Here is a 24318-nt window from a genome sequence, read left to right as displayed (position 1 = left end):
CCATAAAAGGATCCACTCAGGTGAGAAACCATATCAATGCATGGAGTGTGGAAAAAACTTTAGTATGAGCAGTAACCTTACTTCCCATAAAAGGATCCACACAGGGGAGAAGCCATACAAGTGCATAGAATGTGGAAAGAGTTTCAGCCAGAGTGCTTCCCTTAGTTCCCATGAAAGGATCCATACAGGGATGAAACCATATCAATGTATGGACTGTGGAGTGAACTTCAGTCAAAGTGGTCATCTTAGTTCCCATAGGAGGATCCACTCAGGGGAGAAACCATATCAATGCATGGAGTGTGGGAAAAACTTCAGTATGAGCAGTAACCTTACTTCCCATAAGAGGATCCACACAGGGGAGAAACCATACAAGTGCATGGAATGTGGGAAGAGTTTCAGCCAGAGCACTTCCCTTAGTTCTCATGAAAGGATCCATACAGGGATGAAACCATTTCAGTGCATGGACTGTGGAGTGAACTTCAGTCAAAGCAGTCATCTTAGTTCCCATAAAAGGGTCCACTCAGGGGAGAAACCGTATAAATGCACAGACTGTGAAAAGAGCTTTTATACAAGCAGTTCCCTGATTTCGCATAAGAGGATACACTCTGGGGAGAAGCCATATGAATGCATGGATTGTGGAAAAAGTTTCAGTACAAGCAGTTCCCTTATTTCACATAGGAGGATCCACACAGGAGAGAAACCATATCAGTGCAAAGACTGTGGAAAGAGTTTCAGTCAGAGCACTTCCCTCTCTTTTCATAAAAGGATCCACCCAAGGGAGAACCCACTTGCCAGCATATAATATGGAAGGAGCTTCATTCAGGATCATGAACTTCTCAGAAAAGGAGCTACACGGAGAGGCCATGTACGTGTGGAAAGAACTCATTCCATTTCTGATCAGCATGCCAGATTGGAAAGGAAGTGGATTATGATTACTGTGTTAGAGAAGGGAGAAGATATATGGGCCAAATGAAGGAGATTACAGGAAAGCTTTTGAAGAGCTTCCAAGTTACTACAAGACGTACTACTACATCTTGTCTGTGTAGTAAGTGGAGTATAGCTAGACTTTATGACATTTAGCTAAGCATATGTGTCAAACATAATCCCATCTGCAGCGAGATATTAGGGATACTGAGATTTTTAGTAAACCATTACCCAAATGGAAGGTGAGGGGTTTTTTTCTTCCTAATCATTACCTGTGAGTTGGGTTGGCAATGCTGACTTTCAATTTGGGAACAGACATCCGTGCTGAATATGACTGGGTAAGAGGTATAAATGGCTACAGACATAAGTGTGAATGCATTTGAGCATTAGCCAGCCCTTAATCCTAATCCTAACTCGGTTTGGGGGATTGTGGTTTATCCCTGTTTGTCTGCAGAAATTTAACAGTTTTTCTAAGACCTAAGGTGGACTTCTGTCTCTTTTCTTCCTTCCTTGATCCACTTACCTCTTCTTGTGGTAATACGCCCTGTTCTATTCCTCTCTGCATTTCCCCACCTCTATTTCCAGCAAAATTTCACCTTCCCCAATCTCTAATATGTATTTATTGGGAGGGCGGTAACAATCCATAATTGGCTACGTAATTGGAGACTCTACTTTAGGCCACCACTTAATCTCAGAAACCACTGGGAGAAAATGCAATGGCTGCTAGTTTTCTTGATAAGCCATGAGTTGGCCAAGCCTGTAGATGATACTGAAATATTCAAGATAGTGAAAACAAACGTGATTGTGAGGAATTTGAGAAGAATCTCTTGAAAGAGAATGAACAGTCAACTCAGGGGTCAGTGCAGTTCCCTTGAAGAACATCGAAAGTGACATGTAATCTCCTAATTTGATATCCACGTTGTTGAGGCCTAAACTGTAGTTAAGCAGGAGAAGGATCTCGGGTGATAATGGAGATCTCAATGGAGTCATTGACTCAGTATGTGGCAGTTGAGAAAAAGACAAATCCCATGTTAGGCATCAGTAGGAAAGGAATGGAAATAAAACAGCTGATACTGTTATTCCCTTCTACGGTATATTTGCTTTTTGAATATTGTGTTTAGTTCAGGTCATCCCATTTGGAAAAAGATATACGAGAGATGGTCGAAGTTCAAAAGCAGCCATCCAAATGATCGGGGGCTTGGATATGTTTATTTGTGAGAATTGGCTAGAATTTTTGGCACTCTTTACCAAAGGGGGAAAAAAGGATGAATCACCCTGGTGTAAAAAATTAGGTTGCAGGGATCATCCAGTTAAGCTGAGTAGGAGGAGATTTAGAATAGACAAAAGAGTGTTTTTTCACGCTGCCCATTGTTAATTGTAACACTGCATGGATTCAGCCTCCAGGATTTAAGCACCACTCGATAGCATTTCTTCCTTTAATAATGATTTAGATTGTGTGCCTAGTGATTTATATATGTATGTATGTATAGACTTTTTGTCTAGATTTTTATTTTTCATATTGTTAGCCATCTAGTCACGCATGTGATATGGGTGGCCATATAAATCCAATTAATTAATTAATTAATTAAAAACAAATTTACTGATTTGTATACTGATTTGGAGAACTTGTGATCAACCTCAAGTCCTCTCCTTGTCCAGAGAGGAATTATGAAGAGCCAGTCTAATTGCTGGCTGTTCATTCCACCACATTTGTTGGCTCCATCCATCCTATTTGAAATTGCACCCTCCTGTCTTTTTTTTTGCATATTAACAAGGATTGATCTTTATATGAAGCTAAATATTATGCATTTCAGTTTGTTCTCAAGTGTTCAAGCACAAAGCACAGCAACATAATGTGATTCCTTAGAAGACAGGAAGAAGAAATCTGTACATGCCCTAAGGTCCTCACCTTCTGTTACTTTCCTTCCAGGATCAGTATATATGCAGAGCTAGAAGACAGGAGGGTGCAGTTTCAAATAGGATGGATGGAGCCAACAAATGTGGTGGAATGAACAGCCAGCAATTAGACTGGCTCTTCATAATTCCTCTCTGGACAAGGAGAGGACTTGAGTTGCTCACAAGTTCTCCTGGCAGTTGCTCCTCCTGAGGAGACAGCAAGGCAGCAGTCTCCAGTGGGTTTAGAGCTCTGTGAGACAAGGGAATTGCCATCTTGCTCAAACCATAGTTGGCGCCTTTAAAAGGACACTGGGCTCGCCTACTTCCCTTTTCTAATCACTTTTGGGAATGGTTTGTTCTCCAAGGGACATAATCCAAGGGAAAGCAATGGTAGATGATCCATCATTCTCCTCCCAAGGAGAAGCAGTTGCAGAGGTCATTCACAAGAGTCATGTCATGTGAGATGGATGGTCATATAAATATGATTGATAAATAAATAATAAAAACAGATGAGAACTTTGTACATAATATTCATTTGTTTGATTTATACTCCATCTCTTTGGTGAACATACAGGTGAAATGAACTCTCAATAACTCGAAACAGGAGAACTAAATAGAGAACTTATCCCAAGCCCGCAAAAAACTCTAGTTTTTGGTCTGTTCATTCTCTGAAGAAACGAGGATGAAAACTTATCACCGTTGTGGAGGTATGGCATGACATGTTACAGATGTTAAAATGGCCTCACCTCCTAGAATCAGCAGAAAAGGAAACTACCACAACAGATGTCCATACTTCTAATGGGCACACAGACTATTCTGTTTGTTTCTGCCCATGATCACTTGGGCACTGAAAGAGCAGGAGAGCTCACAAGAGCTGTTCTGGCAGAGGCCTCAATTTTACAGAGGACATTACTGTCTTCTAGTGGTGGGTTTTAAAGGTGACAGAGCTCCACAAAGTTCCAAATTATAAGAATTCCCCTATTTGTACCTGCTCCTTATCATTTGAACATCAAAGAAGAAGCCTTAAAATATGCTGTCATTGGTTTAAAAGGTCCATGTTTTCTGCTACCTTCTGGACAGGGGAGCATGACAGTCCAGGAAAGCTTGCTCCACTGTTGGAAGAAAAAAAGCCATAGAGGTCATCCAGGAATTTGGTGTGTTATGGTATCAATATCCTGATGACATGAAGCCCTAGTTCAGTTTTCTTTGGTTTCCAGGGAAGCAACTCTTGATTTGAACCTTTAACAGGATGCAAGCTAATAAACTGATACCAGAACAGGGATCTGGCAACTTTTAAATGGCACTCTTGACTCCAGCACCCAGCCTTTTGTAAGGCCTTGAAAGCTGCAGAATTGGGCCTGTTAAAAATTGGATGGGAGACCATCAGGAAATCTAAGAGCTGCAGGCTAGATTGAGACAATTTAAACAAATGGCATTTTCCACAACCAGTTTTGTGTGTGCAGCCTTATGAGTGCAGGCATACATGGACAAATTCAGGATGTCCTTTGCAAAGTGTTGGGCCACCACACTCAGAATACTGTAAATCAGATTACCAAACCACTACTAGATGGCAACATGTTGTTCTATCATGTTGCAGCCACCTATTGGTCATCCAAGGTTTTGAAAGTCATAGGTGGAAGCCCTACTTTAACTCTTGGCACTACAAAGTGAGATGCCAGCCAAGAGTCTTGCCCTCTAGACATCAAACTTTTTCATTTTAACTCTTCAGTAGTGTATCTGTTGTGACCAAGGAGGCTGCAAGACCTTTTCCTGAAGAGGAGGATGTGCAAGAGAAAAGAGCAAAGCTGTTACCATGAAAAATACAGGTAGTCCTCATTTAGCAACTACAACTGGGACTGGCAACTTGGTCATTAAGCAAAGCAGTTGCTGAGTGAAACTGCAACTGTGCTTATGATCTTATTTCAGCTTTCCTCTGCTTTACAGACCTGCAAAGGTCATAAATGCAAGGATTGGTCGCAAAGTTACTTTTTCATCACCGTCATAACTGCAAATTCACTAAACGAGAATTCAGATTTTGGATTTATTTTCAGGGGTGGAAGTACAGTTTGGAAGCTTTCATATTCCCCTCTGTTGTTTGCAAGGGAAATACAGTACCTTCTTTTTCCATGTTGCGAGGGGGGGCGAGGAGCTGGTTTAGGAAAGCCCTCCCTTGCTTAAAGTTCTGGGGGCTTCTGAGGGCAGAAGGAGCTGGAACTGGAGGTGGACTAGTTCTCCCCTGTAAATGTTATAGGCGAACAAGCAAAGCAATGTCAGGGAAAGGACCTCTGTTTCCTCCCTTTCTGAGACAGACCCTGGCCCATCTGGAGTCCCCATTGGTTCCTGACTCTCAGATTAGGACCCTCCATCCCATCTGCCCAAACCTTGCAGGGGTGAAGAGAAAGAGGGAGAAGCTTTTCTTGACAGAAAAAGAAAAGTGGAGCATGGAAAGAGATTGAAGCACAGTAGTACTTAAACTTCCCATAAAAGAATCCATTCTGGAGAGAAACCATATAGTAATTGTATGGAGTGTGGAAAAAGCTTCAGTGACAGCCATTCCCTTACTTCCCATAAAAGCCTCCACACAGGAGAGAAGCCATTTAAGTGTATGGAACATGGAAAGAGCTTCAGGCAGAACAATAATATTACCTCCCATAAAAGGATTCATTTAGCGCGAAAACCATACAAACGTATGGGGTGCGGAAAGGGCTTCAGTGACAGCTGCTTCCTTAGTTCCCACAAAAAGCTCCACACAAGACGGAAACCATATAAATGTATGGAGTGTGGAAGGAGCTTCGCGAGAATGGTAACCTTACTGCTTATAAAAAATCCACACAGGGGAGAAACCGTATAAATGCATGGAGTGTGGAAAGAACTTCAGATTGAGCAATGAGCTTATTCTGCAAAAGAGGATTCATAGAGGGGAGGAAACCTCATCAGCGGTCTCAGTGTGGAAAGAGCTTCAGCATCAACAGTAACCTTATTGCTCATAAAAGGATTCAGACGGGGGAAAAACCATACACATACATAGAGTGTGGTAAAAGCTTCAGCAGGAGGAGTTCCCTTGTTTTTCATAAATAAAATCACACCAGGGAGAAACCATATAAATTCTTTGATTCTGGAAAGAATTTCAAAGGCAGCACAAAATTTACTTTTCATAAAAGAAGTCACCCAGGAGAAAAACCATACAGATGCCTAGAATGTGGAAAGAGCTTCAACACAAGCATACTGCTCATAAAAGTATTCACACTCAAGAAAAACATATGCATGCCTGGTGTGTGGAAAAAGTTTCAAACACAATGATCAGCTTACCTCCCATTAAAGATTGCACACAGGAGACAAACCATATCAGTGCATGGAGTGTGGAAAGAGCTTCAGGTTGAGTCATGAGCTTATTCTGCAAAAGAGGATTCATAGAGGGGAGGAAACCTTATCAGTGCTCTCAGTGTGGAAAGAGCATCATCAACAGTAACCTTAATGCTCATAAAAGGATGCACACAGGGGAAGAACCATACCTATGCACAGAGTGTGGTAAAAGCTTCAAAATCATACCAGGGAGAAACCATATAAATGCTCTGAATGTGGAAAGAGTTTCAAGGGCAGCACAAAACTTACTTTTCATAAAAGAAGTCGCACAGGAGAAAAAACATACAAATGCCTAGGATGTGGAAAGAGCTTCACCTGTTGCTCATAAAAGGATTCAAACAGAGCGGTCAGCTCACCCCTCATAAAAGACTGCACACTGGAGAGAAACCATATCAGCGCATGGGGTGGGGAAAGAGCTTCACATTGAGTCATGAGCTTACTTCACATAAAAGGATCCATACAGAACATGGAAAGAGTTTTAGTAAGAGTCAGTGATTGCTCTGAATGATGTTTAGTAAAAGCAGTGACTGCTCACAGTCACTGATGCCGTAATCACCTCCAGATTGGACTACTGTAATGCGCTCTACATGGGACTGCCCTTGAAAAGTATCCAGAAGCTTCAACTGGTGCAGAATGCAGCTGCCTGGGCAGTTATGTGTGCTTGTAAAAGAGCATATATTACACCTCTGCTTCGTGAGCTGCCTTGGCTGCCAGTTTGCTTCCAGGTCCAATTCAGGGTGCTGGTTTTGACCTTTAAAGCCCTTCGTGGCATGGGTCCAGGTTAGATTGCTCCACTATGATTGATATTCTGCTCTCTCTGGGGTTTGTATATTTTAAAATTTTAAAATTTTAAACTTTTTGATAATGTTGCATTTTTATAATCACTTTTTATCTTTTATAATGATGTTTTTATCTATTTGTTATTTTATTCAATTGTTGTGTGCTGCTCAGAGTCACTTTGTGTGAGATGGGTGGCTATATAAATGTGATAGACAGACAGACAGACAGACAGACAGACAGACAGAGGAGCTGTTTCCCTACTTCCCATAAAAGGATCCACATTGGGGAGAAACTGTATCAGTTGAGAAAGTGTGGACAGAGCTTCAGTCAGAGGATTTCCCATATTTCCCATAAAAGGTCCCACATAAGGGAGAAGCCCTATAAATGGAATGCAGAAAGGAGTTCAGCAGAGCTGATAATCAGATACCTCACCATCCAAAGGTCCTTCTCCTCTTCTACCACCAACCCAGCCTATTTAATCATTAAGATGCTGCCAACCTTTTTGGATGCCTTTTGAAAACCTGCTGCATTGATATTTTCTCTGAGCAAACAACTAGAAACACCCCAAGACCCCTTTCCTGACTACTCACTGCCAGCTCAGACCCAGAAGCCAGCATTAGCCCCGAATTTCCAACCCTGGACACAAACATGCTGAGCGCAAGTCAGAAGTTCCCATTTTCCCCCTCCAATGATAGCGGGGGGGGGGGGGGGGTCCCCTTTGCACAGCTTGACTCTTACATGTTACAATTTTGTAGAGTTATACGTTCTTTTCATATTTATTTTAAAAATGGTTCGAGCTACACAGCTTTAATATTAGAACTATTTCACAACAGAAGAAAAACACACTAACCCAATTTCTCCCAAAGTTCTATCAGGCTGTTGTTTTCCAACACAAATTCCCCAAGGAATTTCCAACTTTCTATTCTTCCATCTCAACAAGAACCTTGGTCTTTCCTATCCTTCTTGAAGGAGGGGACAACTAATTCCCAATATGATGATGATGATGATGATCATGATCATGATGATGATGATGATGTTGATGATTGGTTGCACAACCAGATGTTTAAACCGGATGTGGCATTTTTATCCACCTATCAAGTCCTTCCCAAGGACCTGGGATAGGCAGATGTTGTTTGATGTTTAAAGGTATTGTCACAGGATATAAACTGTTCCTATTATTATTATTATTATTATTATTATTATTATTAATATTATTATTATATTTTGCTTAGTTGAGCTAACTGAATCAAATCTGGGAAAACATCATGGCTAAAATAAAGCTAAGCAAGCTGTCTCATCATTCCCCCCCCCTCCCTTGGAACTAGGTTACCTAGTACCCAGGGAATTATATCTCCCATGTGAAGTTATAAGATACCTACTGAGGGGCAAAATCCTAAAGCTCCAAAGGGGAAAGGGAAGGAGAAAACCTATAAAAATATGGTTTCTCTAAAAATCCCCTAAATAATCTTTACTACCATGCTGATGGTAGTGGGGAATTGATGCCCTTGTTTGGATCCTAGGGTGTGGGCTAGCTCCCATCAATTATTTCTTGCAATTCCTGTACAGGTTTAACAGTTCAATCATGGGATACACCCTCTCCTGGTGGGGTGCCACATTGATCCCCTTCCTATACTGGGTACCTTCTGTTGTCTAGCCAGTTCCTTTGCCACCAAAGGCTGGACATGGTATTGCTTTCTTGACTCTAGAAAAATAGACACCTGCAAGCTTAAGAAAAGAATGAGTTGTCAGCAGCCCTTGATATGGCCCCTTCCACCTGGGTTGCAGTGGCTCATCCTTCCAGGTCCTCAAATAAACCCAACCTCCTGGCTGGAAAGAATGAACATCAGCATCCAGGGGCAAGGTCTGGTGGGCCGATACAAACCCGTGAAGAGAAAACAAAGCAGCAGACAAAGAAACCAAATCCTCCTCCACAAATTCAGTTCTAGTTGCAGACATCTAAATACCATTTGCCGCTGGTGAGGTCACTGGGAAGGGTTTACCAAACAAAATCACAAATGAGCTAAATCCTAACTTATCCCTGGGACTGATTCTAATGCTCAAAAGGGCTAAAGGCAGAACATCTGCCCATTTGCTCAAATGGGTTTTGTAAGGTCTGGTTAGCATGTTTGGCCTGTCCATTAGATGATGATCTCGATCTCCAGGTTAGGCACAAAGCAAACATTTTGAGGCAACTTGCTCAGCTTCAGTGTAAAGACTGAGACAAATCATTGGGCAGCTGAACAAATTCCTCACTGCATTGGCACTTTGGTGGACTGACAATCAGTCTCTCATCAGGGTTAATCCATCAGTCATCTTTATTGTTTGCTGTTCCCCAGCCTAAGGCTGACCCTTCTTTGGGGCAGTGTAAGAGGGTTCTGGTAAGGCAGCCTCTCCTTCTGTATCCATTAGGACTGCTTCATCTGCTCTTCAGATTCCCTCAGGAAAAAGGACATGTACCCTTTAATGGGCTTTGCAGTGTACGACAGTCACCTGTGTAGGAAAATATACAACTTCCAACAAAATAAGTATGTCTGGGACATATCTGATTCCAGTTCCAGCTGCAAATCAAATATGATTTGTGTGAGCTGTCCTCGTTCATTCCCCAATGCCCCATGCACATGCAAAAATCCAAAAACAAACAGGTAGTCCTCACTTAATGACCACGATTGGGACAGGAATTTAGGTTGCTAAGCAATGCAGTCATTAAGCGAATCATCAAGTGACTGGACCTGATTTTACAACCTTTTTTGCGGCAGTCATTAAGTGGATCACACAGTTCCTCATTGATTTTGCTTGCCGGAAGCCAGCTGGAAAGGTCGCAAATGGTGATCATGTGACCCAGGGACACTGCAACCATTATAAGTGCGAGCTGGTTGCCAAGCACCTGAATTGTGATCACATGACTGTGGGGGCACTGTGACAGTCATAACTTTGGGCACCAGTCGTAAGTCACTTTTTTTTAGCACTGTTGTAACTTCAAGCAGTTGTTAAACGAACAGTCATTAAATGAGGACTACCTGTACTTAAAATCAGTGCCAACATTGACAGTTTTACCATCAGCCAACTGGAGTGCTAGGATCAAAGGCAAAAGCTCCGCTCTCTGGGCTGAGGTTTCTGGGGCAAAGGGTTCCACTATTTCCCATTGAGTGACTCATGTATAGCCTGCTACACAGCTTCCCTGAATCACATTGCTGCTGCCATCAGTAGAGTATTCAAGATCTGGGTTCTGCAATGGGGTATCCTGAAAATCCTTTTGGCTAGCACCTCCAAGGGAACCAATCATGTTATGCTGCACTGGGCTCTAAGTATGGGAACAATGTAGCCGGGTTCGAAGCAGCAGTGAAAGGCAAAGTCAAATTTGGATAGCCCAATAGGATGGCCTGATAAAATGCAACCCAACTTGGGATCATCCAGTGGCTGTCTTTTTGTTCCAAAACTGTCATCGCTGAGTGTGGCTTCAGGGCTGACCCAAAGTTAATTTCTCAGCTTCTTTAGCAAGAAGACAAATTGCTGCTGCCCCCCCCCCCCCCCGCCCCGCTTTGCTCCTGCAGATAAAGTTAAAATGGTTTCTCCAAGTCTGGGACGGGGTTTTTTTTGTAACTGCCAAAGGCTGCTTTACAATCTGGCGCGCATCCAAAATGGTTGAGTCTTTTTTCCGGGTAGCCTTATACAGGGGTTTGGCAAACAACCCAAACCCTGGAATCCAAAGGCAACAAAGCTCAGGCAACTTGCAGTTGGCTCTGGGTGCAGGGGAAGTGACCACCCTGCAAACAGCCTCTTTCCGTTCGGGTAGCAACTACCTTAGTCCTTAAAAAAAATTGAAACCCAGATAGATAACAGTCTCTTGGATAATCTGAGCTTTCTTATAATACCTGTTAGAATGCAAACTTATGAGGTTCGTCTCCGAGCCAGGAATAAACACCCAGGCGGTTGCCTGAAGGAGAGAGAAGACTTTATTTCTGAGGGCCAGATACCCAAGACGTTGAGCCCTCGGGGCGGCCACACTCAGGGCTTCCCAGGGATCCCCTTTTATTGGGAAGATCCTTAATAGGTGCAAAGGGAAACCGCCCTCTAGGATTTCTTAGGAAAGGTAATTAGCTGGGACTCCAGGGGAGGCGGCATTCCGGTAAGGGTGTAATTGACTAGATCTTTAGAAGGGAGCTTCTAAGGTCAGGCACTCGGTTGACCTGGGGTTTCCTGCGCTTGCCTTACCTGGAATTGTCTAACTGGAATGTAGATCTCTTCGGGAAGAAATCTTTCCATGATTCGATTTTTTGGGTTTAAGGAATGTTGGCCCTTCCTGCCAGGTCTTTAGTTCTTTAATTTTGGGCTAGGGTGGAGGACTCTTGATTCTTTCTGTTACCTCTTAATCTTTTTAGATGAGCCTGTTCTTACTATAATTTAGCTTTGGTTGCTGGTTAAGATAAGCGATGATAGAATGAGACAAATGGGAAGCTTTGACTTCCTGCTAACGTGGGGGAAGAATCTGATTTCCTTCTCGCACCCAGTAACTAGCTTGTCCCAAGAAATTCAGCGAAGAAATTGTGTACTTTGTACATGCTCGGGTGTCGTCAATCCACAGCAATAAATCAATATACTAAATCACTATTCCATTTGAGCCCTCAGGTCTGCAGCTAAAGCATTTACAGAGTAGGGCTCTTTTTGTTAGGATTTTCCTATTCAAAGACTAAAGTTCATGGCTTTCTGGAGCCAAAGGGATGCATAAGAAAGCATCCTTTAAAACAAGGGTTATAAACCAACAGAGCGGGAGGTGGAGGGGAGATAGTCATAGCCACCTCATTAACTGCCTTTAGATTGGCATTGTCTCAACAGTCCACATTTCTGAAATTTTAATCAAAGGGTCATAAGCCTCTTTTCCTTTCTAGCCTGAGAGGGTATAGTTGGGGTGATTCTATCTTTCAATTTAACTTCAACTGGAACTGCATTCTTTGCTGTGCCTGGTTTTTGTTAATTCCAAACCCTGAGGCTATGCAAAAATGCAGCTTGCATCTTCCACCCCTCCTCTTTTCAGCACCATCAACATAACTCACTTTTAAATCAGCTCTCCACTCTCATTTTGCATAACAAATCTCTCCAATGGGCATTCAGGCACATTCACAAACTGAGGAATTAACCTCTTCTCTCCCAAAACACAACCCATTTTAAAGAGAGAATCAAAAAGTCTCCCCCCTTTTCTGTTTTAACCAGGGGCTCAGAGGAGGAAACAGGAATTGTTGCGGTCCCCTGGCCCCTCTTTCTGAATCACCCGCATTCATTGCCATCAATCGCATTCATTGCCATCAATCGGAATTTCTTTCCTTCCGCCCCAGCTGGGGTCTCCCTTTCAGTTTTGTCCTGCCAGCACTTCCTGATCCCCTCTGATTTTTGCCACAAAGACACCTACAACTTAACTTTCCTGTCTTTCTTGCTTAGGGGCCTCTGTTTTCAACATTATTCTGCCATAACTATACTCACTCATTCCCTCCCCACTTTTCTCAGCCTCCTAACTATTTGTCAGTGATGGATCACCAGTGGAGGTGGATTTACAGGCTATTTGTCAACTATGTAAGGTGGAGGAATTAAATGGAATTACATTGGCTTCTATAGGTTCTTCGCTTTTTAAAATCCGAGGTGAATTTCCTTTTGCCTTTTTAAAACATTAACAGCACAATCGATTTACACTTTTACATCATCTCTTTTTTTCTCTTCACGGAAACACAAACATTTCAACATGCACTCATCCCATTTGCTTATTTGTGGACAAAACAACAACAATTGCAAGATAGTCTCATGTTAATGAGACTCATGATGTTGGTGCCTCTGGAAACTGCCCCTTCCACAAGGGAGGCGCTGAGTTAAACATGGACCAACCATAAAAAGAAACCACCAAGAAAAAGAAGATTTCACAAACGCTGCAGGCGGTTATTTTCAGAGCTCTCAAGTTTATACCATGGACAAGCATTTTCACACAAATGTATTAATTGGCTTTTGGTTAAGGGGTCACTGCCCGCCCCAGTTCCTGAAGATTGACAACATGCATCCCAGGGGTGTCTCCTTTTGATCCTTGCTGTGCCCCGACCCCATTTTGTTTGCCACCTGTCTCTGTCCAAGACCCAACATTTCCCCAACTACTGATTTCAGTTTACAGTCACTCACACGCTTTTGCAACCTGCCGGGACACACGAATCTCACAAGCCTCTTCCCCCCCCCCCCGTCCTTTCTACCCCAAGAATATTTCATCTAGAATAGGTGCCGCTGAGGCAAATTCAACACACAGTCCTGGTCGGCAGTCGGGTTCTGAACACAGGGATTTCAAACATGCACCATTCAACTGAACCATTTAAACAGAATCCAGCCCCTCTGGATTCCCTTCCCCCCTTTTAGGGTATCTATGGGCTCTATCCCAACCTGGATACCCAGTTATGGGCTGGGGTGGTATCTATGGGCTCTATCCCAACTTCGATACCCTGTCAAAGACTCGGGTGGTCTTACTAAAGAAAATTTTGCCCAGTCAAGAATACTCACCCCTCCGATGTGATCAAAGGCACTGGGATGTTGGCAAACCCCACACCAAACCATCATTCGTAGTTTTCTTTTCAGAGATTTCCAAGGTCAGCATTACATCTTTGAGTCCCAGATCATCGGACTTGGGGCTGGAATCAAGATTGGTGATCCAGGAACAATAGGTCCAGTGTGCATCAACTGCAAATGTTGCTTCCCCTCTCCCTAACCACTGCTGGGAGCCTAGCAAAGCCGTTAGGCAGGTCCCATCTGGTCAACAGAAAATGGTCCCAAACTCTGGGGTCATTCCCTTGCATGCAGTGTCAACTGAGCACACAAGACATGGAAATCTCTTCAATAGCTTTATTCTGTACAGGAAAAAAGGCACTTGGGATTTTTTTCCCCCCAAAGAAAGCACACGCACCCTTGGGGTGAGTTCCTTTTATACAGTTCTAACAAAGCACATCCTCTCTTGGGGTGGGTTCTTACAGAAAAACTAAACTAAAGAAAAACAAAGTCATAATTCATTAGTGCACTAATCACAGCCAAGTTAGATGTCATACTGCTCTCTTATTCTCACCTTAAATTTTAATAGGAATCTACTTCTAAAACACTTATAATTAGCTTGATCTCAGCTTACCTCTCTTTTACACATCCTTGGTTGCTAATTATCTGGCTCTATAACAGAATCAATCAGTGAACAAACATAGGGTCTCTACTCCCTCAAATTCCAGCTGCACAAGGAATCATAACACTTTCCTCCCATTTCATTCCCTTGTTTTCTCTTATCTATCACCTCTTCATAACTCTAAGTTACAAGGGCCTCTCATTGCCCTCTCTCTCCAATCAGCTTAGCTTAGCTGAACTAGCTGAATCAAATCTGGGAATACATCATGGCTAAAATAAAGCTAAGTAGCCTATTTACTTACCATCAATCTCAGGAGACCCTTTAGCTTTCATTGTTTGTATTTCATATTTTTGAGAATTGTGTTTAATTGTTCTCTAACCCTTCATGAACTACATGCTTCTCTTCAAATTTATTTATATTAAAAATGTTTCTCCTCACACTTATTTATATTAAAATAGCTTTATATTTCTGCTCCAATATGTAGCTGCCATGTCTCTCGCACACTTTGCTTTTTTCAAAGATTCCCCTGAGCTTCCTCCACCCCTACATTTCCCCACACTTCTGCATTTCCTAAGGTAATTTTTTTCTAGAACTTGATGTTTTTGAGCCATATTCCCACTTGGGAATTTGATTTCTTTCAGTATTCTTGATTTTTCCTTCAGGACTTCCATTTTGCTCACCATTTTGTCCTTCCCAGGGGCCATAGCCAACATCTTTTGTTGCCCTAAAATCAGGGGCCGTTCCTCAAAATAACTGTAACTTATTTTCAATAACTTCAATTCAGTACAGATAGTCCTCGACTTACAATCATTTGTTTAACGTACGTCTAAAGTTGCAACATTGCTGGAAAAAATGACTTACAACCAGTCCTCACACTTAAGACCATCAAAGCATCCCTATGGTCCCTATGATCAAATGATCAAAATTCAGACACTTGGCAACCTGCATGTATTTACAATGGTTGCAGCACCCCGGGTCACGTGACCCCCATTTGGGACCTTCCCAGAGGGCTTCTGAAAAGCAGTCAATGGGGAAGCTGGATTCGCTTAACAACTGTGGCAAAAAGGTGATAAAATCAGACACAATTCACTTAACGACCGCATTCCTTAGCGATAGAAGTTTCAGTCCCAATTGTGGTCGTAAGCTGAGGACTACCTGTAGCTGGAAAGTCCTCCTCTTGAAAAGAACTTTGGGGCAGAATCCCTCAGCACTACTATTATTTTACTAGAAGGATAAGAGTATGTCCTTGTATTTTGGATGCTCCACACAGGCAGGGACCAACTCTTACCTCCGCCCCTTCAACTGTTTCTTTTTCAGAATTTAGCAAGACACACCAAGAGCCGCTTCCTGCGGGAATCCGCCAGGGCAGCAAAGGCGAGGGCGGGAAGGGCCACCCCATCCTCAGCACAGCCTTTCTGGGGAGAATCACTCACTCCCTTTAACCTCGGGGAGCCTGGGGAGGGCGAGGGGGTGCGGAGCCCTGGCTGTCTGCAAGGTCCGCGTACGCAGCTGCATCTGCACGGCTCTCCGGCCCCAGTCATGCTCGCGGGCTGTGAGAAAAGCGGCGCATGGATCCTCCTCCTCCAGTGTCACTTGGGCAGCCTCGGGCAGATCCACCTCTTCCCTGCAGACACCGGGCAGGGAAGCCCATTCTGTCTTCCACGTTTGTCTCTGGAGGTTCCCGAAAGGTTGAAGCTGCTTCCTGAGCCCCGGGTGGACGAAGGGGGTGGGCCTGGGTGCTTTTCTTCCAGAAGCCCCAGCTGCAAATGGGGGGCGAGGGCGAGGAGGCCATGGTCAGGTCCCCGCCTGCCCCAGCTCCGCCCGGCTGTTTCCCTGCAAGCCCCGGCGAGGCTCGCGAAAGCCTTCTCTGCTCCACGCCTCTCTTCGGCCCGGGGCCAGCCTCGGACTGCTTGCCCAAGCCCCAGGGCCAGATCTTGGCATTTAATAAAATGGTTAGTTGCAAAAAGGTTCAAGCAGACTCCTGAATTCTTGTCACACACGTTGGGTGTGCGATGGCAGCGTAGGATGGCATGGAGGGCTGTGGAAACAGCCTTGAAGGACAGGAGGAAGAGGCACTAAAATTCTGCGGTCGGATAAACGGGCGGCCCTGCCTGAGAAAGTAACTTGAGCAAACGTGTCCTACACGCCTCTCCCCATTTGACACAAAGATGGGCGGTGGAAGCACGTTCAGACGGCCAGATTCTGGTCCTACAGCTGGACAATAAAAGCAGTACTGACCTTCCTGGCGTTGGCTTCCTAGCCTGGTCTTCCTTGACAAGCCAAGAGATGGAGTAGGAAAAAATGGCTGCTCTTGGCAAGGCTGAAGGAGGAAAACAAGGGAACGAAGTGCCTGGAGAGGATCAAGGAGATAACCGCAAGACCTCTGGAAGGCCTGCACTTTGTTACTGGAAACAGGTCGCAAGGCAGGGTCTCGCCTGAGTTGATGCCACCCGTGCGTCAGATAGATTCATATGCAATGGGGTGTATTTGGGACATTTTTGCAACCGCTTACCCCAAGTATCGAAACGAAGGTGAGGATTCCGCCCTCAAATACCTTCATTTGTAAGACTGACTTGAAAATGAACAGTTGAGCAGGGACACAGCTGTGAGCGCCAGGTCTCTGCTGGAATGCTAGCTGGGTGATTGTGAGGCCACCTATGGAAGACAGATAAGCTTTCTGCCAACCCTTTCCACAGGGTTGCCCCTTCCGCACCGAGGACTGAAACTGCTCCACGTGCCATTTTTCCACGGTGCGCTTCCTCCAGAAGATCGCGTCTCTCGGCGCCTTTCCCGCTCAGCAAGTTCACTTCCTACAGCATCCGTGCGCTGTTCTGAGAGGCAGCGTTTGATTGCGAAAGGCGTCTGGTGGCCGCTCTCGTCCGATTTCCGCGCGGTCTGCAGCTTGAGTTCCTCAAGAGCAGCGGGCGGGCGGGCGGCGGTGCGCCGGGGATGGTTTTCCGCGAGGAGGAGGAAAGCCCCGCCGGGCGTCCCCCACTCAGGCTCCGGCGACTCCTCTCCTCGCCAGCGTCCCGGGCACCCACCCGCCCGCAGGCAGCGCCCGCCAGAGGGCGCCCTCTCGCAACGCGCCGCCGGGCTTCCGGGTGCAGCCGAGAGGCGACGGGGAGCTTCTGCTCCGCGCAGCGCCTCGCCCGCGGTTTGCAGCGGAGGCCGGAAGCGGCCGTTCCCACGCCGAGGGCGCCTCTGCAGCGAGCGGCGCGCCCGCCGGCCGAAGCCCGGGCCGAGCCTGGAACAAAGCGGGGCGGAAGACCCTTCCGGGAGGGAGCTGCGCGCCTCTCTTGGGCAGCGGAGCCCGGGCGAGGGGCAGCCTCGGGGCGGACTCGCGTTTTCCTGCTGGCGCCAGCCAAAAAATCCCCTCCTTCCTTCCTTCCTTCCTTCCTTCCTATGAAAGAAAGAAAGAAAGAAAGAAAGTTCCTGTCAGTGCCTTGGACTCTTGGCTCTCTCCTCGTTCTCCTCTCGGCCTGGAAACTGAGCGCCCTTCCCGCTGAATGGAAAGAATCTAGTCGTCCAGGGGACGGAGAGATCCCTCGTCCGCCAAGATGGCTGAAGGGGGCTCTCCTTGCCGTTCTGCTCCCCCGCGTGAAAGTTGCTTTGCAGGTTCAGGGGAGCCTCTGGATTTCTTTGGAGAAGCAGCAAGACCCAGGCCGAACCTTCCGGAAGAAGCAGCCCCACGTTGGGCCGTCCAGGGCTGCCCTTTCAGGGAGCTCTGCCGCCAGGAGGCTGAGGGACTCCGAGGAGGATGCGGCCGACTCCACCACCTGTACGGTCGGTGGATGAGGCAGGAAGGGCGCGGGAAAGCTCAGATGCTGGGCCTGGTGGTCCTGGAGCAGTCCCCGGCCATCCTGCCCCCAGAGATGGAGAGCTGGGTCTGGAAGCGCGGAGCAGAGACCAGCTCCCAGGCGGTGGCCCTGGCCGAAGGCTTCCTCCCGAGCCGTGCGGAGCAGAAGATACAGCGAAAGCGGCAGGTGAGACCATAAAAGCAACATGAATGAATTCTTAAATGTTTCCATTCTAATATATTCAGCAGGATTTTAATAAAATTGCATCTTTGTTAGATAAATGCTTCCATCCTCCCTCACCCTGATTATTTCCAAGGACTTGTAAGAAGCCCAGTCCCTTCTTCCAGAGGGGCTGTAAAGCTGGGGCAGGGGGCAGTGATGTTCTCTTTTCTCTTGGCTGCTATTTCAGGTTCAAGAGCTCTTCATGGAGGTGGCCACCCAAGCGCCTAAAGCATTAGGGGATGTGTCATATCCCTTTCAGGAACTTGTCTTGGAGGGGATCTCCCAGGAGGACCCATCTCAAGTCCCACCATCAGGTAAAAGAAGACTCCTTTGATTTATTGGGCTCTTTTTATTCATGAGTTTCTTTTACAGTACTACCTTAGACCTGTGTGCAAGCCTGGCCTTTGTGCATAGTTTTCCTCCAGCTGTTTTTAAAACAAGCATTTCCTAACCTTTTATCTTGCTCTCAGAAAATGGAACAACAATGATGATACCGGTGGAAACATCTCTTTGTGGTGGAGCAGAAACAGTGATTGTACTTCCAGCTCAGGTAGGGGGAGGATCCCCGCCTCCCAAAGTACAACATGATTTATTCAAGGAACATGCAACTCTCTCCAAAGTGGTCTGAATCCCTTTTCCTGAGCTAGTTTATTAGCTCTCATCTAACCAGTTTTTCAGGGCATGAGCAGCTTCTCAGTAATCTGATATCATCCATACATTCATGGCATCTCAAGATGTCTGGAGGACATCTCCCAACAACTTCATCTAGTTGTTGAATGAAGACTACGTATTTCCTAGTGGACAACATAAGACATTGGTTAATATGTCATATAGGAGTATCCCAATACTTGCTCGATGAAGCAACCTTGCAGGAAGTATTGGAGGCTGAGCTGCACCCTAGTCTTGTCTCAGGAGTAGACTAAAAAGGATATTAGGATTGCTATCACTGAATGCGACTGAAGGTCCTACAGAATCAGCAAAATTGGTCATTAGGATAGAGAATTTGCAAATACTTTCTGGAACTGTACACTAACAAGGAATGCTTTTGTACTTCAGGTTCCCGTGTCCTTCGAAGATGTAACTGTGTTTTTCTCTGAAGAGGAGTGGGCTCTGCTGGATTTTGACCAAAAATCCCTGTACAGAGAAGTCATGCTGGAAAATGCTAAGAATGTTGACTCCATGGGTAAGGGATCCCTTTTGCTCTGGGTTCAGATAAGTGGGGAAGGTATTTTCTGGTCAAGAATAACCAGCTAATCAATTTTTCAGAGGAGATTCAGGTCAGTACTTTTCCTACAGAGAAGTGAAATAACCTTCTGTGCTTTGCGGTTAGAGTCATGTATGGGAGATGGGCAGCTATATAAATCAAAATAGTAGTAGTAGTATTAATAATAACAATAATAAAGCAAAGGTAGTACCAATAGTAATAGGCATCTTGGGTGTAATCCCAAAATATCTGAAGCACCACTTGAACACCATCGGCATTGACAAAATCACCATCAGTCAGTTGCAAAAAGCAGCTTTACTTGGAACAGCTTATATCCTGCAACAATATCTTTAACACCATCAAATAACAACAACTGCCTATCCCAGGTCCTTGGGAAGCCTTTGATGGGTGGATAAAAATGCAAAATCCAGTCTAAACAACTGGCCAACTGTGCAATCAACAATAATAATATAATTGCTTCTTCCATTTGTTCTGGTAGGAAGGGCTAACGTTTTCATGCTGCCCCTAGAAGGAGGAACAAGCACCTTCCCAGACAGTTTCCATTCCTGCTCATTTGGGTTTGTAGGTTGCCTTCAAAGCTCCTTTTGCATTCCTTTTTTCTCTATAATGATGGCATTTGAAAGTCCTGATAGTTTCACACTGTTTATCTCAAAGATGCTACTGCTAGGGTTCTCTGTTTGGCTGGTGACTTTCCACCCTGTTGGCTCTCCCTCTGATTTGCCCCAAAGCCTCCCTTCTGTAGCTGCTGCAACAAATGCAAGGACAGCTGAGGATGAAAGAAGACTCCTGGAGTGGAGACCTCTTTTTTCAAGGGAGGGCAATCTCATCTCAAACATGCTGAATCTCAGTACCCAAATACAGATTCCTTGTAGCAACAGCAGCTCCATTTTCTCTTGATTTATTTTCAACTTGTCTTCCCTCACAGTTGAAACTGAATGTTAGGAAGCATTAAAGCTGGTGATATCCCACTCCAGAACTCTAGATGGTCCTCCTCAGAGGTTTCCTACTCACACTGAATGGCTGGGGGAAAAATAATGGAGTCCTGTGGGACATCATACCTCAGTTGCCTCCAAGCAGTCCAGCATTCTGCAGATAACCTCACAGGAAGGATCAGAGATGTAGGAAACAATGCCCCAGACATATTCCCAGCACCATGCAGCCTAGAGGGAAAAATCTTGGTACAGTAGTGTTGAGATAAAAAATGTGGCTAATATGATGTGATGTTACCTTCACTTTGTGCCTCAAACATCTCATGAATTTTCTGTTTTTCTTTTCATTCCAAACAGTTGACAGGCAGGACACTGAGGCTAATAAAGAACCAGGTGTGAAATCTTTGCAAAAAACTGAAACTGGTGAAGGGATATTGAACAATCAGGTGGAGGCAAATGTGCGTGGAGAAAATCAGTTGAACAATAGGATGCAGAAATTCTCTATTTTTCAGTATGGAGAAAACCGCACTTTCCATATGCAACATCATAAAGAAAAAAGAAGCTGTTTAAAGGGTGGAAAAATGTTCAGCAATAAATCAGATGAATATAGCAGAACCCACACTAAAGGGAAGCCACTTGGCTGCAGGGAATATAGAAAAAATGATTTCAATCTCTGTCTTACTTTACATCAAAGGATCGAGATAGAAAAACCATATAAATCTCCAGAGTGTGGGAAAAGCTTTAATGAGAGCCGTACTTTTAATACCCATAAAAGAATCCATAGAGTGGAGAAGTCATATAAATGCACGGATTGCAGAAAGAGTTCCTATACAAGCAATGATCTTGCTTTACATAAAGAGACCCACATAGGAAAGAAACCATATAAATGCATGGAGTGTGGAAAGAGCTTCCACAAGAGTATTGATCTTACTATTCATGAAGGGATACACGCAGGGGAGAAGCGATATAAATGCACTGCATGTGGAAAGAGTTTCACCACAAGTGGTTCTCTTACTTCCCATAAAAGAATCCACACAGGGGAGAAACCATATAGGTGCATGGAATGTGGAAAGAGTTTCAGTACAAGCAGTGATCTCGTTTCCCATAAAAGGATCCACACAGGAGAGAAACCATATAAATGTATGGAGTGTGGAAAGAACTTTAGAATGAAACGTGGTCTTACTTCCCATAAAAGGATCCATACAGGAGAGAAACCATATAAATGCATGGAGTGTGGGAAGAGCTTCACCACAAGTGGTTCCCTTACTTCCCATAAAAGGATCCACTCAGGGGAGAAACCATATAAGTGCACGGAGTGTGGAAAGAGATTCAGTACAAGCAGTGATCTCATTTCCCATAAAAGGATCCACACAGGAGATAAGCCATATAAATGCATGGAGTGTGGAAAGAGCTTTAGAATGAGACGTGGTCTTACTTCCCATAACAGGATCCACACAGGAGATAAACCATATAAATGCATGGAATGTGGAAAGATCTTTAGAATAAGGAGTGACCTTACTTGCCACAAAAGGATCCACACAGGGGAGAAACCATATCAATGCATGGAGTGTGGAAAAACTTTCAGTTGGAGCAGTAACCTTACTTCCCACAAAAGGATCCACACTGGGGAGAAACCATATAAATGTATGGAGTGTGGAAAGAACTTTAGAATGAGACGTGGTCTTACTTGCCATGAAAGGATCCATTCAGGGGAGAAGCCATATCATTGCACGGACTGTGGAATGAACTTCAGTCAGAGTGGTCAACTTATTTCTCATAAAAGAATCCACACGGGGGAGAAACCTTATCAGTGCATGGACTGTGGAAAGAGTTTTAGAGACTTGAGTTCATTTACTTCTCATAAAAGGTTCCACTCAGGGGAGAAGCCTTATAAATGCATGGAGTGTGGAAAGAACTTTACTAATAGCAGTCAACTTACCTCCCATAAAAGGATCCACACAGGGGAGAAACCGTATCAGTGCATGGAATGTGGAAAAAGCTTCACCACAAGTAGTTCCCTTACTTGCCATAAAAGGATCCACACGGGGGAGAAACCATATCAATGCATGGAATGTGGAAAGAGATTCAGTACAAGCAGTGAACTCATTTCTCATAAAAGGATCCACACAGGAGAGAAACCATATAAATGCATGGAGTGTGGAAAGAGCTTTACTCAAAACAATCAACTTACCTCCCATAAAAGGATCCACACAGGGGAGAAGCCATATCAATGCACAGACTGTGAAAAGAGCTTTCATACAAGCAGTTCACTGATTTCACATAAAAGGATCCACTCAGGGGAGAAACCGTATCAATGCATGGAGTGTGGAAAAAGCTTCAGTATGAGCAGTAACCTTACTTCCCATAAAAGGATTCACAGTGGGGAGAAACCATTTAAATGTGTGGATTGTGGAAAAAACTTCAGAGACTTGAGTTCCTTTACTTCCCATAAAAGAATCCACTCAGGGGAGAAACCATATCCATGCATGGAGTGTGGAAGAAGCTTCAGTACAAGTGGTTCCTTGACTTCACATAGGAGGATCCACACGGGAGAGAAACCATATCAGTGCGAGGAGTGTGGAAAGAGTTTCAGTCAGCGCACTTCCCTCTCTTTTCATAAAAGGATCCACCCAAAGGAAAACCCACTCACCAGTACATAATATAGAAGGAGCTTCATTCAGAGTAGTGAACCTCTCAAAAGGAGCCACATGGGGGAGAGGCCATATACATGCATGCAGTGTGGAAAGAACTTGTGACTGCATTTCTGATCACAATGTCAAAATGGAAAGGGAGTGAGTTATGATTAGAGAAGATAGGTTAGAGTGAGGGAAGGGGAAGAAAAGGGATAAAATGGATTGGCCAGATGAAGGAGATGACAGGAAAGTTTTGGAAGAGCTTCAGATTACTACAATATGGAAGCCATGATTTTCTCTGTGTAGCAGATACAGTATAGCTGGACTTGATGGCATCTAACTAAACATATGCTTCAAATATAATTCCACCAGCAGTGAGATATTAGGGATACTGAGATTTTTATTAAACCATTACCCGAATGGAAGGTGAGTTTTTTTTCCTTCATAATCATTAGCTGTGAGTTGGGTTGGGGATGCTGATTTACAGTTTGGGAACAGACATCTGTGTTGAATATGACTGGGCAAGAGGTATAATTGGCTATAGACATAGATGTGAATCATTTGAGCATTGGCCAGCCCTTAATCCTAATCCTAATTTGTGGGATTGTGGTTTATCCCTGCTTGTCTGCAGAAACAGTTTCGCTAAGGCCTAAGGTGGATTTCTGTCTCTTTTCTTACTTCCTTGATCCACTTACTTCTTGTGGTAATACGCCTCCAGTTCCATTCTTCTTTGCATTCCCGCCCCCCCCCCCATTTCCAGCAAAATTACACTTCCCCAATCTCTGGTAGTGTTGTTTCTGTTGGAAGATGGAAAGTACATGTTGGGTGTGAGAGATATTAGTTGGTGCATGTAAATGCATGTAAATAAGAATCAATTCGCTTCCATATTACATTTTATTAAAAAAAAATTATATATTTTTTTTCTGGGCCTGTCTTTTTTGGAGTGTGACTTTTGACAGTCGCACCTATGCACACAGATATGTGAGCCATCCCCACATTTATTGGAAGGGCAGTAATAACCCAGAATTGGGTATGTAATTGGAGACTCTACTTTGGTCAACCACTTAGTCAGAAACCATTGGGAGAAAATGCAATGGCTGTTAGTTTTCTTGATAAGCCATGGCTTGGCCAAGCCTGTAGATGATATTGAAGTACTCAAGATAGTGAAAACAAAAGTGATTGTGAGGAATTTGAGAATGGACAGTCAACTTAGTGGTCAGTGCAGTTCCCTTGAAGAACATTGAAAATGAGGTGTACTGGGGAATAAGTTCCTAACTTGACATCCACATTGTTGAGGCCTGAACTGTACTTAGGTAGGGGAAAGTTCTTGGGTCATAATGGAGACCTCAGTGAAGCCATTGACTCAGTATGTGGCAGTTCAGAAAAAGAGAAAAATTCTGAAACAAGATCCCTGGGAAGC

The 24318-nt window shown here is 44.4% G+C and overlaps 1 protein-coding gene and 1 pseudogene across 1 annotated transcript; both read left to right on the top strand.

Annotated features, from left to right (window-relative positions):
* The first annotated feature begins 930 nt into the window (after positions 1-930).
* LOC148214506 (uncharacterized) lies at positions 931-6994 on the top strand (annotated as a pseudogene).
* A 10006-nt stretch (positions 6995-17000) lies between these two features.
* LOC103050115 (uncharacterized) lies at positions 17001-23816 on the top strand. The gene is given in 6 exon segments (XM_015891293.3): positions 17001-18075; positions 18299-18425; positions 18582-18661; positions 19168-19294; positions 20623-22817; positions 22820-23816. Coding segments are annotated over 6 exon segments (3021 nt in total). The 5' UTR covers positions 17001-17649; the 3' UTR covers positions 22886-23816.
* Positions 23817-24318: the final 502 nt, after the last annotated feature.

Source organism: Python bivittatus, unplaced genomic scaffold (assembly GCF_059951505.1).
Source record: "Python bivittatus isolate LINGU-HERP-01145 unplaced genomic scaffold, Pbiv_v1 ctg000650_np1212, whole genome shotgun sequence".
NCBI lineage: Eukaryota > Metazoa > Chordata > Lepidosauria > Squamata > Pythonidae > Python > Python bivittatus.
This window is presented reverse-complemented; position numbering and strand designations above follow the sequence as displayed.